This window comes from Gopherus evgoodei, chromosome 5, assembly GCF_007399415.2.
Source record: "Gopherus evgoodei ecotype Sinaloan lineage chromosome 5, rGopEvg1_v1.p, whole genome shotgun sequence".
NCBI lineage: Eukaryota > Metazoa > Chordata > Testudines > Testudinidae > Gopherus > Gopherus evgoodei.
The window spans coordinates 1,406,962-1,420,699 of NC_044326.1; the positions used below are offsets into that span (position 1 = coordinate 1,406,962).

The following is a 13,738-nucleotide window of genomic DNA, read 5'->3' on the forward strand; positions in this document are numbered from 1 at the left end:
CTGAGCCACTCAACCCCCCATCGGCCCTGCTCAGCCCGCCACCAGCCCACTCAACCCCCCACCGGCCCTGCTCAGCCCGCCACCAGCCCACTCAGCCCGCTGCCGGCTGAGTGAATGGAACCCCAGGCTGACAGCAGGTTGAGTGGCTCAGCTGGCCTGCTCAGCCCACTGCCAGCCTGGGGTTCCTTGGGGGTCCCCAGGCCAGCAGCAGGTGCTGAGTGGGGCCGATGGCTGGTATTCCAGCTGGCAATAGGGCAGCAGCCGGAACCCCAGAGCAGTGATGGGCTGAGCCGCTCAGCCTGCCGCTGCATACCATCAAAAATCAGCTCACCTGCCACCTTTGACACGTGTGCCGTAGGTTGCCGACCCCTGCTTTATACACTGGTAAGAAGATGAGCATATTACAGTTGTTGGAGGGCTCTTATCAGGAGTAACAGGCTATAGGAAAGTCAGTCAACATTTTTTGTTTCTCTGATGAAAACTGGCCCACTCCCTGCCTTTAACCAAACCTGTCACTAATAATTGTCAACAACTTAATTTTCTGTTTTTGGCTAAGATATTGATTTTTTTTTAAGAAAAAAATATTGAAATTGGATTCAGGATTGTTAGCAAAAATTTTTGGCAAACAAAGTTGTTAAATGACAATCTAAATGGCAACACAGTACTGCTTTCATGCTTGGCTCACCCCCCAGCCTGCTGGTCCAACAGCTGCAATAGACCCCAAAATCCACCTCTTGGGATGCAGAGTGGCAACAGAAGCAGCAAACTCTCAGGTGCAATCACACGCCAATGGGCACCACCACCAGCCTTACGGACTATGGTGAAGTTAGCACAGCATCTGATCTCATCAGACAGGTCACCCATGGAGCCACAGCAGCTCATCTTGCCCTGTGAAGCTCCCCCAGGATGAGATGGATCGCTGGCAGCTGCCAGCCCGGGGAGAGGCGCTTCTCAGCTAGGGAGGCCAGATCCAGATGTCCTGACTTTATAGGGCGAGTCCTGATATTTGGGGCTTTGTCTAATATAGGCACCAATTACCCCCACCTAGAGTGACCAGACAGGAAGTGTGAAAAATCAGGACAGGCAGTGGGGGCGGGGGGCGAGGGGGTAAAAGGAGCCTATATAAGAAAAAGACCCCAAAATTGGGACTGTCCCTATAAAATAGGGATATCTGCTCACCCCACCCCAAGTCCTGATTTTTCACACATCTGGCTAACCCCAGCCCAGCCCTGTGTGACATTCCAATCCTGGCTCGCTGCCCAGGAAGTGAGTTACTTTCACTTTCATTCCTCAGCAGCCAGCCAGCCTCGCCTCCCCCCCCAGCACTTCACCCAACCCGGCCCTGACGCAGGGGAGGGAGGAGAGAGAGAGGGGTGCTCCTGGGGAGGAGGGAGAAAGGAGGGGGTGCTCTGTGGGGTGGCGGGGGGGAGAAGAATGGATGTTATGGGGGACAACAAAGGATACTGGTTCCAGAGCCACAGCCTCACCTGACCTCAGCCGGGGGGGGAGTCACACTCACAGGTGAGCTCCTTTCCCAACCCTACCCCCCCCCCCCCTTCCCAGAGACCCCAGCAGCCAATCCCGTCCCTCAGACTGTGCTGCATTGGGCTCTCTCTAGGACCCAGCAGCCCTGCTTCTCCACTGCCTGGGCTGCCTGCAGCGTGGTGCCCCAGGGAGAATGAGGCCCTACACAGCTGCCTATTCTGCCTACGCCTAAGGACAGCCCTGCCTGGGACAATACCGGGAATGGTGAGATCTGAGTTGATGGAGGCATCATTCTGGGAGACAAACAAGTGAGTTAAGGAAAGAGAGTGAGAAGTTAACTCTGCAGAGGCTGGAAGGAATTAAGCAGTTGAATCTTGTGAAAATGTTAACGAAAGAAAAGTGTTATAGGAAGCAAATTCTTGGTGTCTTTGCAGCCATTCTGAAGGGAAAATGGGCCCTTTTCCAAAGGAAGGTCTGTAAATAAGCCAGGCAATAAGACAATCTGCTTTGAATCATTTGACCGAACAATTTAGTCAAATTCGCTAAAAGAACATAAGGGGTTTCTATTGGAACTGACCTGCCCCCAAACATACAGTAATGTAATCTATGGGCAGCTGTGGAAACATTGAGCAGTGTAAGGGATGTTAAGCAAAAGAGGACAGATATGTGTGTGTGCATGTGTGTGAACATATTGTGTAAATATGGGGAGTGTTTAAATGGTTTTTCTTTTGTTTTTAAATAACACCACTAAAAAGCCATCTGAATCTTTCATTCAAAGTTGCAAAACTGCCAGACACTTTCTGCCAGGCACAAGTAACTGGTGTTATTTGGCTTCGGTATTTAGCACTTTACCCTTAAGGTACCTCAGTGCTTTATAATATTCAATATCTCAAGCCTTGGCTACAGCAGAGTCGTCAAACCCAGGAGAAGGGGAAGAAATACTGGATCCTCTTTTTTTTTGGTAACAAAATAGCCGATAAAAGCTGTAGTAAAAGAAATAAGGAAAAAAGACAGTGCCTCTCTGGAGCAACAGCAGGGTGAGGTGTACACAAAAAAAAGAAGCAACATTAGAAACACTGAGCCTTAAGATGGCTCTGAGTAATCAGATTGTAGTTGGATGAAGGTACATGAAAACTCTGTGAGCACAAAAGAAACAGTTACACCTTATGTAAAAATTGATATGGCTAATATGTTATAGAAGTAAAACTATGAAAGGAAGGCGCATTTTTTCGCAGGACATGTGCAGTGTATATAGTAGAAGGGGTAAAAGAAATGCAAACAAAACATGCTACTTAATGAAAATCCTATTAGAGCTCTAAGGGGAGCCACAATAGGTTGTGTTTTCTTTTTCAGTTCTCTGAGTGTTTTGGAAACGGGAGTTGAAAGTGAAAAGAAATCAAAACTCGGGTGGAAGTTGATTTTGTCCCTTGTAAGACAGAGTCTCTGAGCTGCTGATGGCTTTGGATACAAAAGCAAGCCAGAAAGCGTCTGTGTTAATGCAAATTACCTAACTGATAGAGGAAAGAGAGAACTGTCCATAAATGGCACCACAAAGGAGCTGTAGATAATGAATATGCCTGGCCAGCAAACAAACTACCTGGAACCAAAAGGCTCAAATTATGACCCTCCAGAGGAAGGTGGAAAACAAAGTTAAACCTAAAAATATGAGAGGGACAGGTTAACCCCAAGTAGGAAAAAATATCCTTTTTCTGTGTGTATGCAGTGCTGAAATCTGAAGACAGGTACGAAAGGGATCTGCTTATTTGCATGACATCCATACCTTTTAATTCACCAAAACCCCAAGGATATAATTACATTAAAAAGCCTGTGCAAAGATTTCCAGAGAACATTGAACACATTGGCCTCAAAAACAAATTGTCTAAATAAAAGGCATGGTATAACCAGAAGTGGTGCCAGGGTTTTTGGCGCCCTAGGCAGGGGTCCTTCTGCGCTCCCGGTCGGCAGTGGCAATTCTGCGGGGGGGGGGTCCTTCCGCGCTCCCAATCTTCAGGGCACTTCAGCGGCAGGTCCCGGAGCGAGTGAAGGACCCACTGCAGAATTGCTGCCGAAACCCGGAGTGCGGAAGGACCCCCCGCCGCCGAATTGCTGCCGAGAGCAGGAAAATGCCGTCCCCCCAAATCCTGGTGTCCTCGGCGACCGCCTAGGTTGCCTAAATGGAAGCATCAACCCTGGATATAACAAGATACTTTTAATAGACTTCATCTTAATATTAAACAGTGGGATAAATGTAATGTTAATAAGTACCCCTGTAACACTGTATAGTGTGTATGATTTTTGGAAAAACCTTTAAGGTCATATGGTAGTGATGCTTCTCAGCTATTACCTGTGAATACACTTAAAGCTTAGCACAGCAGAGAAACATTGCAAACTTGGTCTGCTGTATAAGAAGGCAAACCGAAGTACCCCACCTCATGAATCTAATGACTGAACAAGGACTCCTCATTGTTTTTGCTGATACAGACTAACACGGCTACTACTCTCTGTCACCATGCAAGGCACTGAATTCAGCCGTATGAAGTGGAAATCCACTAACTTCATGAAAAAACTCTTGCAGATACAGACACACATCATCTTCCTTTCCAAACACAAACAAATGGACATAATACCAAAGGACTGAAGGTAAAAAATCCATTACAATCAACGTACCACACAGACTATGGTGAGAGATTGTGCCACACTCTCAAAGAAACTGCAGAACCACCTGATCAACATCCTATATAGCAAACAAGAGAGGATCAAGAATGAACTCTTATCTCCTTAGACTGACCTCACACTTGGTAAAGCAGCCTCCATCCTTTCATGTATTTATACCTGCTCCTGTATTTTTCCCTTCATGCATCTGACGAAGTGGGCTCTAGCCCACAAAAGCTTATGCCCAAATAAATGTATTAGTCTCTAAGGTGCCACAAGGACTCCCCATTGTTTTTGCTGATACAGACTAACACGGCTACCACTCTGAAACCTGTGGGATAATAATTCCCCCTAACCCCTTAAAAGGTAGGAGCCATTGAAACCCGGCCTGCCTATAGAACAAAACCACAGGAACATATGGGGGTAATTCCTCTTTGTTGCCAGCAATCAGCAAGGATATTTGTAAAAGGAAGGGATATTTTAAGCATTAATCTGCCAGCCTCAAAGGGGTAGAAATACGTTCTTTTTATTTTTCAGAAAATCAGAAAAAGCTGATACCAGCTGACGAGCAACCCAGAATACCATGGATCTATTGTTGTGACAAAGATTGTGTTTTGTGTTTTATGTTTTGTCTTGTGTTGTTTGTCTTGTTGCTACCATTGTTGTGTACTGTGTTACAAAAAAAAGAAAATACTGCATTAGGAAGAAAAGGCTTAACAACCATTTTAACTGTATTTCCAGAAACCAATGTTGCAGAAGGGCGGAGGTCAAGAAACGCCAGCCTGTTAACAGGGAAACATCCTGAGGTGGTAAAGGCACATTTAAAGGCAAAATATGCATGAGATACAAGGCTTATCTGTTGCGGGGAATAAAAGGATGGACACAAAAAAAATTTTAAGGCACAAAATGAAATTACCAAGGGAAAAAAAGGGTTTGTAAAAACATTGGTTACTCAAAGACTAAGACTTGCCAATTGTTACTTCTTAGTCAATTTCCAGCATGCAAGCCCAGCTGAATGCACCTGGGTGTTGTATGACACTGGATGTAAGGAAAGAAAAGCCATTGCCACACCTTCCCTGATTACTATAAGGGGCAGTACAGTAAAGGCCCAGTGAAGGCAGAGCTGCCCTAATACTATCTCAGTGTGAACTACTGAAGGTTATTGGAGTTCCCTGGCAGCCGCGGGGGTGGGCAGCCTACAGAAAAGGCTCCCAAGAAATGTGCTGAACTGCTTTGGGTGGAACTGGATTAGAAGTTGGAGTGCTGGATGTTACTAACATAGAGGTATTGGCAAACAAACCAAGTTATGGTCATAAAGTAAATCATAATCTTTATGAGAATAAATGTTTCTGTCATATTGTAGCAACCAGGGGATGTGATTTTGACTTTCATGTTCCCGAATTTCAATATAGTCAGTTAACAGTGTCTTATACTTTGTATTCTGTTGTAACACCTGTACCTCTTGGAATGGATATAACTGCCTTACAAACGTTGCTTGTACACCCTGATTTACAGAACCAGCTAGATACTGCAAAACAGGAAGGGTGCAGAGTCATGGTTACCGTGCATCATAATGCCAATGAAATTAAACAGGTATTTGCCAAAATTGGCCAAGACCTGTCACACTACTGGTGGGAAGTGTTATTGGGATGGTCCCACACTGGCACATCCTGAATTTGGCCCTACACCTCATCATGGTAATCTTGGGGTCCCAGTTAGTAGTGGTTTTTGTTACCAGCCAAATAACATGCTGGACCTGGCGCAAAATCCAGCAGTTGCAAGTCCCCCAACAGATGAGTCAGTGGTTACTGTGACCAGCACTCGTACCTCCGGGAAAGGAGGTTAAAACGATCACTTGTCAGTTGCTATGCTGGCATGCTAAGTATGGGATGCCAACAAGAGGATAATTTGCTCGGTCTCGGTTAAGAGCCTTGAGCTTTCATTGGATCTCAATGCAGGTGCATCCAGAAAAGGTGTGGTGGTGACCATGTAAAGGCCCCCTTGTGTGAAAGGTGATCTTTAAAGAGGGGAACTGTACGGGGAGATTTTGGCAAAGCAGTTAAGTGCCTGAAACCACTATGGCTTATTACTAAAAGCAGCCAAGTCAGCAGGCCGTAAAGTGGCCATGTATCAGGCTTATCTTAACCAAGGCAGGAGGGGAGGGGGTTTTGGATGTCACAGAAAGGGCAGTTTGACCCCATGTCCTTCCTGACAAGAATTGTGTTAAAGTTGCTGATGCATCAATTTTAGAGGAGCAGGATGTGCCCTCAGGAATGTGTCTGACAGGGTCTCAACGCTGCAAACTCTGGTAAAAACCCACACCTGGTTAATCCATAATTAGAAAGAAGCCTCTTGCTGGACCATTGAATTTGCTTGCTGAACAAGTTTTCTTTAAGGGACATGTCATTGTATTATAAATAAGGGTGAGAAGTTTGAGGTAGTGGGACACTTTGTGATGTCCTGTTGCGTCAGGCATCTAGCAGCTGGACAGTCATGTCTCCCCTGATTTATTTCCTGACAACACCTCACGCAGAGGAAACGTTACCAAGAGCTTTCCGTTGAAAGAACCCTGGGTAATACCAGGTCATTACTGAAGATGTTAAACAACACTAGACCTAGAACTTGAGTTAAGAAACTTGAGGTAAAATCCTAGTGAAGACAAGGCAGTGTGTAGTTTTCAGATGAGTTGTTAACAGGTCAAGTTAGAGCCTGTGGAGGGCCTAACAATTAACGTGACAAATATGACCTACCTTGTCTCCATGAGCTTTTAGCTTGAGTTACGGGCAGTCCTTTCTTCCCATCCAGACGAGACCATCCAGAGCTCAGGAGCGCTGCAGGGGACTGCTTAGCATGGAGAGAAAGACTTTCAATTAAAATTAGAATCTTTTGGTTAAACCCAAATGACAAAATTTCCTGCCACATGGAGTAGAAAGAGAGCCTGAATGCATGTTATCTTGACGTTAACACAGGGCTGGGGCGGAACTTGGTTTTAACAGGAACCCCCCCTTTCCTGCTCTGAAAATATTGCTCACTTTGTCTGAGGATGGAAGCTAGCTTACAAAAACCTCCCGATGCAGTAGGGCTGGGTTCTGCCATGCTAATCCACACTGGGTAATACCTTCCTCCATAAGCAGCCTCACTCATTTGAATGGGACCAGCTGCAAATTAAAGGATTTCTCATGCTGAGTAAAATTGGCAGAATCTCACCCTCTGGCTTGGTGTTAGACACTGCGGGTTTCCAAGTTAAAATCAAAGCCATGAGAGTGTAATTTGGGGGGAAATAAGTAAATGTGAGCAATTGCCACCATTAGTGATCTAACTTTTCAAAGTCACTAGCATGTTCATACATTATTTTCTTTAACTCTATTGGCAGCTGTTGATTTAAACCATCTCGTACATGTGACTTTGCCACACCAATTAACCACTGCTGAGCCTCGATGCACGAACAGCTTCTGAGAGATTTGATTTCAAAATGCTCAGAGCACCCAATATTTGGAAGTGGTCTTGCTGCTGCATCTTGAGCCAGTGTTGAAGAATAGTCACTATGTCAAATGTTATAGATTCCAGGCTTTGGAATGCCAGAGTGAGAGGTTCTGAGAAGGGGGCTGCATCATGGCCCAATTCTCCTATACACTTAGCCAAATATTGCTGACCCACAGCATTAAGTATGCACAAACTAGCTCCCATTCTGCCTAATAAGATTGCTCCCAAATCTCCTTTTTCCTCTTGATTACTGAAGAAGTTGGAGCAACTCTCCCTTTAGCCACGCTGTCCACCCCAAAAGCAGCAGAGAAATATAATGAGCACAAGGGGCGTACCATGTGGCAATAGATAATTGAGTTCACATGATTGTTTTATAGAGTATTGCAGATTTATCATTAGACTTCTAGTTATATCCCTCTGTACCACAAATGGTCCTACTTGGTACCTGGAGGGTGATGTCATTACTTGCATCTTTTCCAACCCTAAGTTCGAAAGGAGCTTCAAATGTCCATTCTCCATAATGGTTCAGGGAAAAATTAATTGTCAATGTATTAAAGCATAATATAGCAAACTGAATATTAACATCTTCTACTGGACAAAATTTATATTTAATATACTCTTTCTTGGAAATATCATAGTTAAACTCATGGTAAGTACAAATCAAGTTCAGCACCATGACATCATGATTAGGCAATTTTATATGGATATTCCCAGACTTTATCGGAGCATCTTGATGATGCATTATGACAGACAAAGATATTTCTCCAAGTGATACTACAAATGGGGTTATGATATTTAATAAAGTGCATCTAGTGAGGTCCCTGGAACAGTTAGAAAAAGTCTTTGTGGAGACCCGCCATACACATTCTGGGAGAGATTAGTGTATAGGGCCAAACACCTGGGTTGAATTCTGCAGATGTTTGGTGACAGCTGGACAGCACAATCCCTTTGAATTACATGCAGATAACATGGCCCATTCCTTTTCCTCATCTCTTATTTCTCTTCCAAATCACATCCCTTTCCTTAGCCCTATGCCTCTATTCTTCTTGATCTTGCTGTAGCTCTCCATCCACGTCTCCAATCCAATGCAAGGCATAAGAGCAAAGACTGAGGGAAATGGGCACGTTTGGTTAGGAAAAGAGGACATTAAGGGGGGGCTATGACAGCAGTCTTCAGACACCTGAAAGGTTCCTTCCCTGTGCTAACTCTGGAGTACAGATGTGGGGACCCGCATGAAAGACCCCGTAAGTTTATATTTCACCAGCTTAGATTAAAAACTTCCTCAAGGTACAAATTCCTTTCCTTGTCCTTGGATGGTATTGCTGCCACCACCAAGTGATTTAAACAAATATTCAGGGAGGGACCACGTGGAGCCCTATCCCCCCAAAAAATATGCCCCCAAGCCCCTTCAGCCCCTCTCCTGCAGGGCTTGAGAATAATATACCAACCAATCGGTTAACAAACTGAGCACAGACCAACCCCTATGGAGTTTAGGACACTAAAAATCAATTAGGTTCTTAAAAGAAGAATTTTATTTTTAAAAAAACAAAAGAATCATACCTGCAAAAATCAGGATGGAAGGAATTTTTTACAGAGTAATAAAAAGATTTAAAACACAGAAAATTCCCCTCTAGGCTTAAGTTCAAAGTTACAAAAAACGAACAAACAAACAAACAAAAAACCCCAGGAATAAACCTCCCTCTTAGTATGGGGAAAATTCACAAGCTAAAAGAAAAGATAATCTAACTATTTTTGGCAGGTTTCCATGCCCCCTTTAGGGCTAATGTCCTGTCCTCCATTCCCATTTCCAATGGTGTCGATGTTTGGTGCCATCAGTCTTTTTTAAAAAATGTTTGAATGGGGGAATGTTGCATGCTTGTGCTTTGATACATTTGGTTGATTATTTAGAGAAAAAGATTGAAAGAATAGAGTGAGAGAACAAAGAAAATAAAGGTTAGTTTGAAAGAATAGAAGCAAGTTATTAAAGAAAACAAAGATTTTTGGTTAGGTTTAGTAAGGAGAGATGATTTTAAAGGCCTAGTTTGGCATTTTATTAAAGAATGAAAAATTTTGAGATAAATTTAAAAGATATTAAATATAAGGGTAGGTTAACAAAAGAGCATCTAAAAAGAGTTAAATAAAAGAGAAAAATATAAAGGAAACTCTTTAGTAAGCACATGGTAAAAATGTAAAGGTTGGTAATAAAGAAGCATTTAAAATGTTAAATACAAGGGTAGGTTAAGAAAAGGACATTTAGAAAGAGTTAAATAAAAGAGAAACGTATAAAGGTAGGTTAAAAGAGAGAACAGGGTAAGAAAAGGGAAAAGAAAGACCCTTTGCAAAGGGCAATGATAGACAGCACGTGGTTGAGTCAGAGAGAGAGAGATCTTACCCTTGTGGTTGTCCCTGGGGAAAGGCAGCTCCCAAGCCTCACAACCCTCAGGATAGTTATCTCTGCCTCTGGAACTGACCAATCAGATGCTGTTCAACAGTTTTGTCTTAAAATACATTTTCCTGAACCAGTCCTATAGTCCCTAGATTTTTAAACAAGAGGCATGTCCCTCCCCTCCCCTCACTACCCCACCACCCTTAACTGTTTCTTAGCTAAAGAAGCAGACCCCAAGCATCTTTCCCACCATGTATCACATTTACAAAGGTACAGCTCACTTCTTCGGATGCACAGCTCCACAGAAAGATCAGGAGTACTTGTGGCACCTTAGAGACTAACACATTTATTTCAACATGAGCTTTCGTAGCTCACGAAAGCTCATGTTGAAATAAATGTGTTAGTCTCTAAGGTGCCACAAGTACTCCTGTTCTTTTTGCGGATACCGACTAACACGGCTGCTACTCTGAAACCTGTCATTTACAAAGGTGTATTAATAAAGGTTTAAACCATAAGCCCTTACTAACTAACAGTTTTTAAAAGCTTTCCCCCTATGTTTTAGACTAATATTGGTCATTTTTCAGTGAGGACAATTTGAAATATTATGCTTTTGCAGCAAAGCTGCTGTTAACAAAAACAGCCTCTGTGAGCCAGTGGATCACAGATAAGAAGGCTGCTTCCTCCCCCACTTTTTAATAAATACAAGTGAAAGTTATATTAAGTTTTGTAAAAGAAAAAACACTTTAAAAGACAAGCCTATATCAAGACAGAGCCCTTTATTTAACATTTTTATATGTGTGTTTCAATTTAAAAAAAGGAGCATGCAGCAACACCCTAGAGTGAAAACCACAGAACCTTAGTAACAGCCAGTTTATATTCCCCTTATTCTGTAAATCAGTGGATCAGAGAGAAGTTTGTTTTCCTCCCCACTTTTTAACAAATCCATGCGAAAGTTATATTAAGTTTTCTTTTTCTTAGGACTTTTAGATTGAATTTTTCTGTTGCCTTATCAGAATGTCTGATAAGGCAGTGAGAGATAAAAAGACTTCCTTTAAAAAGTGGAAGTCAAATCCTAGTGAGGCAAATAGAAAGGAGCATAAACACTGCCAAATTAAGTGCAAGAGTGTAATAAGAAAAGCCAAAGAGGAGTTTGAAGAACGGCTAACCAAAAACTCCAAAGGTAATAACAAAATGTTTTTTAAGTACATCAGAAGCAGGAAGCCTGCTAAACAACCAGTGGGGCCCCTTGACGATCGAGATACAAAAGGAACGCTTAAAGACGATAAAGTCATTGCGGAGAAACTAAATGGATTCTTTGCTTCAGTCTTCACGGCTGAGGATGTTAGGGAGATTCCCAAACCTGAGCCGGCTTTTGTAGGTGACAAATCTGAGGAACTGTCACAGACTGAAGTGTCACTAGAGGAGGTTTTGGAATTAATTGATAAACTCAACATTAACAAGTCACCGGGACCGGATGGCATTCACCCAAGAGTTCTGAAAGAACTCAAATGTGAAGTTTTGGAACTATTAACTAAGATTTGTAACCTGTCCTTTAAATCAGCTTTGGTACCCAATGACTGGAAGTTAGCTAATGTAACACCAATATTTTAAAAGGGCCCAAGAGGTGATCCCAGCAATTACAGACAGGTAAGTCTAACGTCAGTACCGGGCAAATTAGTCGAAACAATAGTTAAGAATATAATTGTCAGACACATAGAAAAACATAAACTGTTGAGCAATAGTCAGCATGGTTTCTGTAAAGGGAAATCGTGTCTTACTAATCTATTAGAGTTCTTTGAAGGGGTCAACAAAAATGTGGACAAGGGGGATCCAGTGGACATAGTATACTTAGATTTCCAGAAAGCCTTTGACAAAATCCCACACCAACGGCTGTTACGTAAATTAAGCTGTCATGAGATAAAAGGGAAGGTCCTTTCATGGATTGAGAACTGGTTAAAAGACAGGGAACAAAGGGTAGGAATTAATAGTAAATTCTCAGAATGGAGAGGAGTAACTAGTGGTGTTCCCCAAGGATCAGTCCTAGGACCAATCCTATTCAATTTATTCATAAATGATCTGGAGAAAGGGGTAAACAGTGAGGTGGCAAAGTTTGCAGATGATACTAAACTGCTCAAGATAGTTAAGAACAAAGCAAACTGTGAAGAACTTCAAAAAGATCTCACAAAACTAAGTGATTGGGCAACAAAATGGCAAATGAAATGTAATGCGGATAAATGTAAAGTAATGCATATTGGAAAAAATAACCCCAACTATACATACAATATGATGGAAGCTAATTTAGCTACAGCGAGTCAGGAAAAAGATCTTGGCGTCATCGTGGATAGTTCTCTGAAGATGTCCACGCAGTGTGCAGAGGCGGTCAAAAAAGCAAACAGGATGTTAGGAATCATTAAAAAGGGGATAGAGAATAAGACTGAGAATATATTATTGACCTTATATAAATCCATGGTACGCCCACATCTCAAATAATGAGTACAGATGTGATCTCCTCACCTCAAAAAAGATATTCTAGCACTAGAAAAGGTTCAGAAAAGGGTGACTAAAATGATTAGGGGTTTGGAGAGGGTCCCATGTGAGGAAAGATTAAAGAGGCTAGGTCTCTTCAGCTTGGAAAAGAGGAGACTAAGGAGGGATCTGGTAGAGGTATATAAAATCATGAGTGATGTGGAGAAAGTGAATAAGGAAAAGTTATTTACTTATTCCCATAATACAAGAACTAGGGGTCACCAAATGAAATTAATAGGCAGCAGGTTTAAAACAAATAAAAGGAAGTTCTTCATGCAGCTCACAGTCAACTTGTGGAACTCCTTGCCTGAGGAGGTTGTGAAGGCTGGGACTATAACAATGTTTAAAAGGGAACTGGATAAATTCATGGTGGCTAAGTCCATAAAAGGCTATTATCCAGGATGGTGTCCCTAGCCTCTGTTTGTCAGAGAGTGGAGATGGATGGCAGGAGAGAAATCACTTGATCATTGCCTGTTAGCTTCACTCCCTCTGGGGCACCTGGCATTGGCTACTGTTGGTAGACAGATACTGGTCTAGATAGACCTTGGTCTGACCCGGTACGGACGTTCTTATGTTCTTATATTCTGTTTTTAAATGTTTGCAACCCGTGTGCTGAGACACAGGAACAAGCTCCTGTGTTTGGTTTGGGTCCATAGATTTTATTAAAATAATACATCACAGGCTGGAGCTGTGGCTTTCTCTACATTTTAAAGCAGATAAGACCAGTAAGGCTAGCCAGTGATCCACCCACTATAGTCTGCCTTAGCAATGCTCTAGGGTCACCCCTTCAGTTTGCTTGGTTTTTTACACAGACTTTTTTCCTAGCCTTTTAAACACTGTTAAAGTTTTAAGAAATGGTGAGATTGCAGTGAAAGATACTTTGTGAAAGTTATAACAAGTATTTTATTCCATTTACTGATAGTAAAAGACAAAAGCCATCGCTTTGTGATTGCATGAAGCCTATCTGAAGAACACCCCACACCTTGACTTTCCTCCCTTTATCTGTCAGTTTGATGATTTCATCTAAAATGCTATTTGGGTCCTTGGCCTCTGTCACTTTCTCCACCAATTCTTCCCCTAGAGCTAAATGTTCCTGGGTTAAACAGAGGCACTGCAGTGCATATCCCAAAATGGTGGTGACATTTAACACACTCTGCAGAGACAAACTACTGCTAATTTCTTTTATTTTACAGTTTACAGCCGTGA

At 42.6% G+C, this 13,738-nt stretch overlaps 2 protein-coding genes and 1 long non-coding RNA gene across 5 annotated transcripts in view; 2 read left to right on the top strand and 1 right to left on the bottom strand.

Moving 5' to 3' along the window:
• The window catches only part of LOC115652852 (C-type lectin domain family 4 member F-like), a 35,616-nt gene extending 28,542 nt beyond the window's left edge, over positions 1 to 7,074 (bottom strand). The window contains exon 1 of one of the 2 annotated variants that reach the window (XM_030565433.1): positions 6,888 to 7,074. In XM_030565433.1, coding sequence (XP_030421293.1) covers positions 6,888 to 7,059 — 172 coding nt within the window. In that variant the 5' untranslated portion in view covers positions 7,060 to 7,074. The remainder of the gene's footprint in view (positions 1 to 6,887) is intronic. The other variant, XM_030565432.1, reaches the window with a different exon arrangement.
• LOC115652851 (C-type lectin domain family 4 member F-like) overlaps positions 1 to 13,738 on the top strand; it is a 218,493-nt gene that overhangs the window by 188,795 nt on the left and 15,960 nt on the right. The window lies entirely within an intron of this gene.
• On the top strand, positions 1,652 to 5,562 carry LOC115652855. Of its 2 annotated transcripts, XR_004000756.1 has the most exons (3): positions 1,652 to 1,793; positions 3,967 to 4,283; positions 4,675 to 5,562. It is a non-coding gene; the product is annotated as an uncharacterized LOC115652855 (long non-coding RNA). The 2 variants fall into 2 exon arrangements; XR_004000755.1 differs by lacking the exon at positions 1,652 to 1,793 and having other exon boundaries at positions 3,599 to 4,283.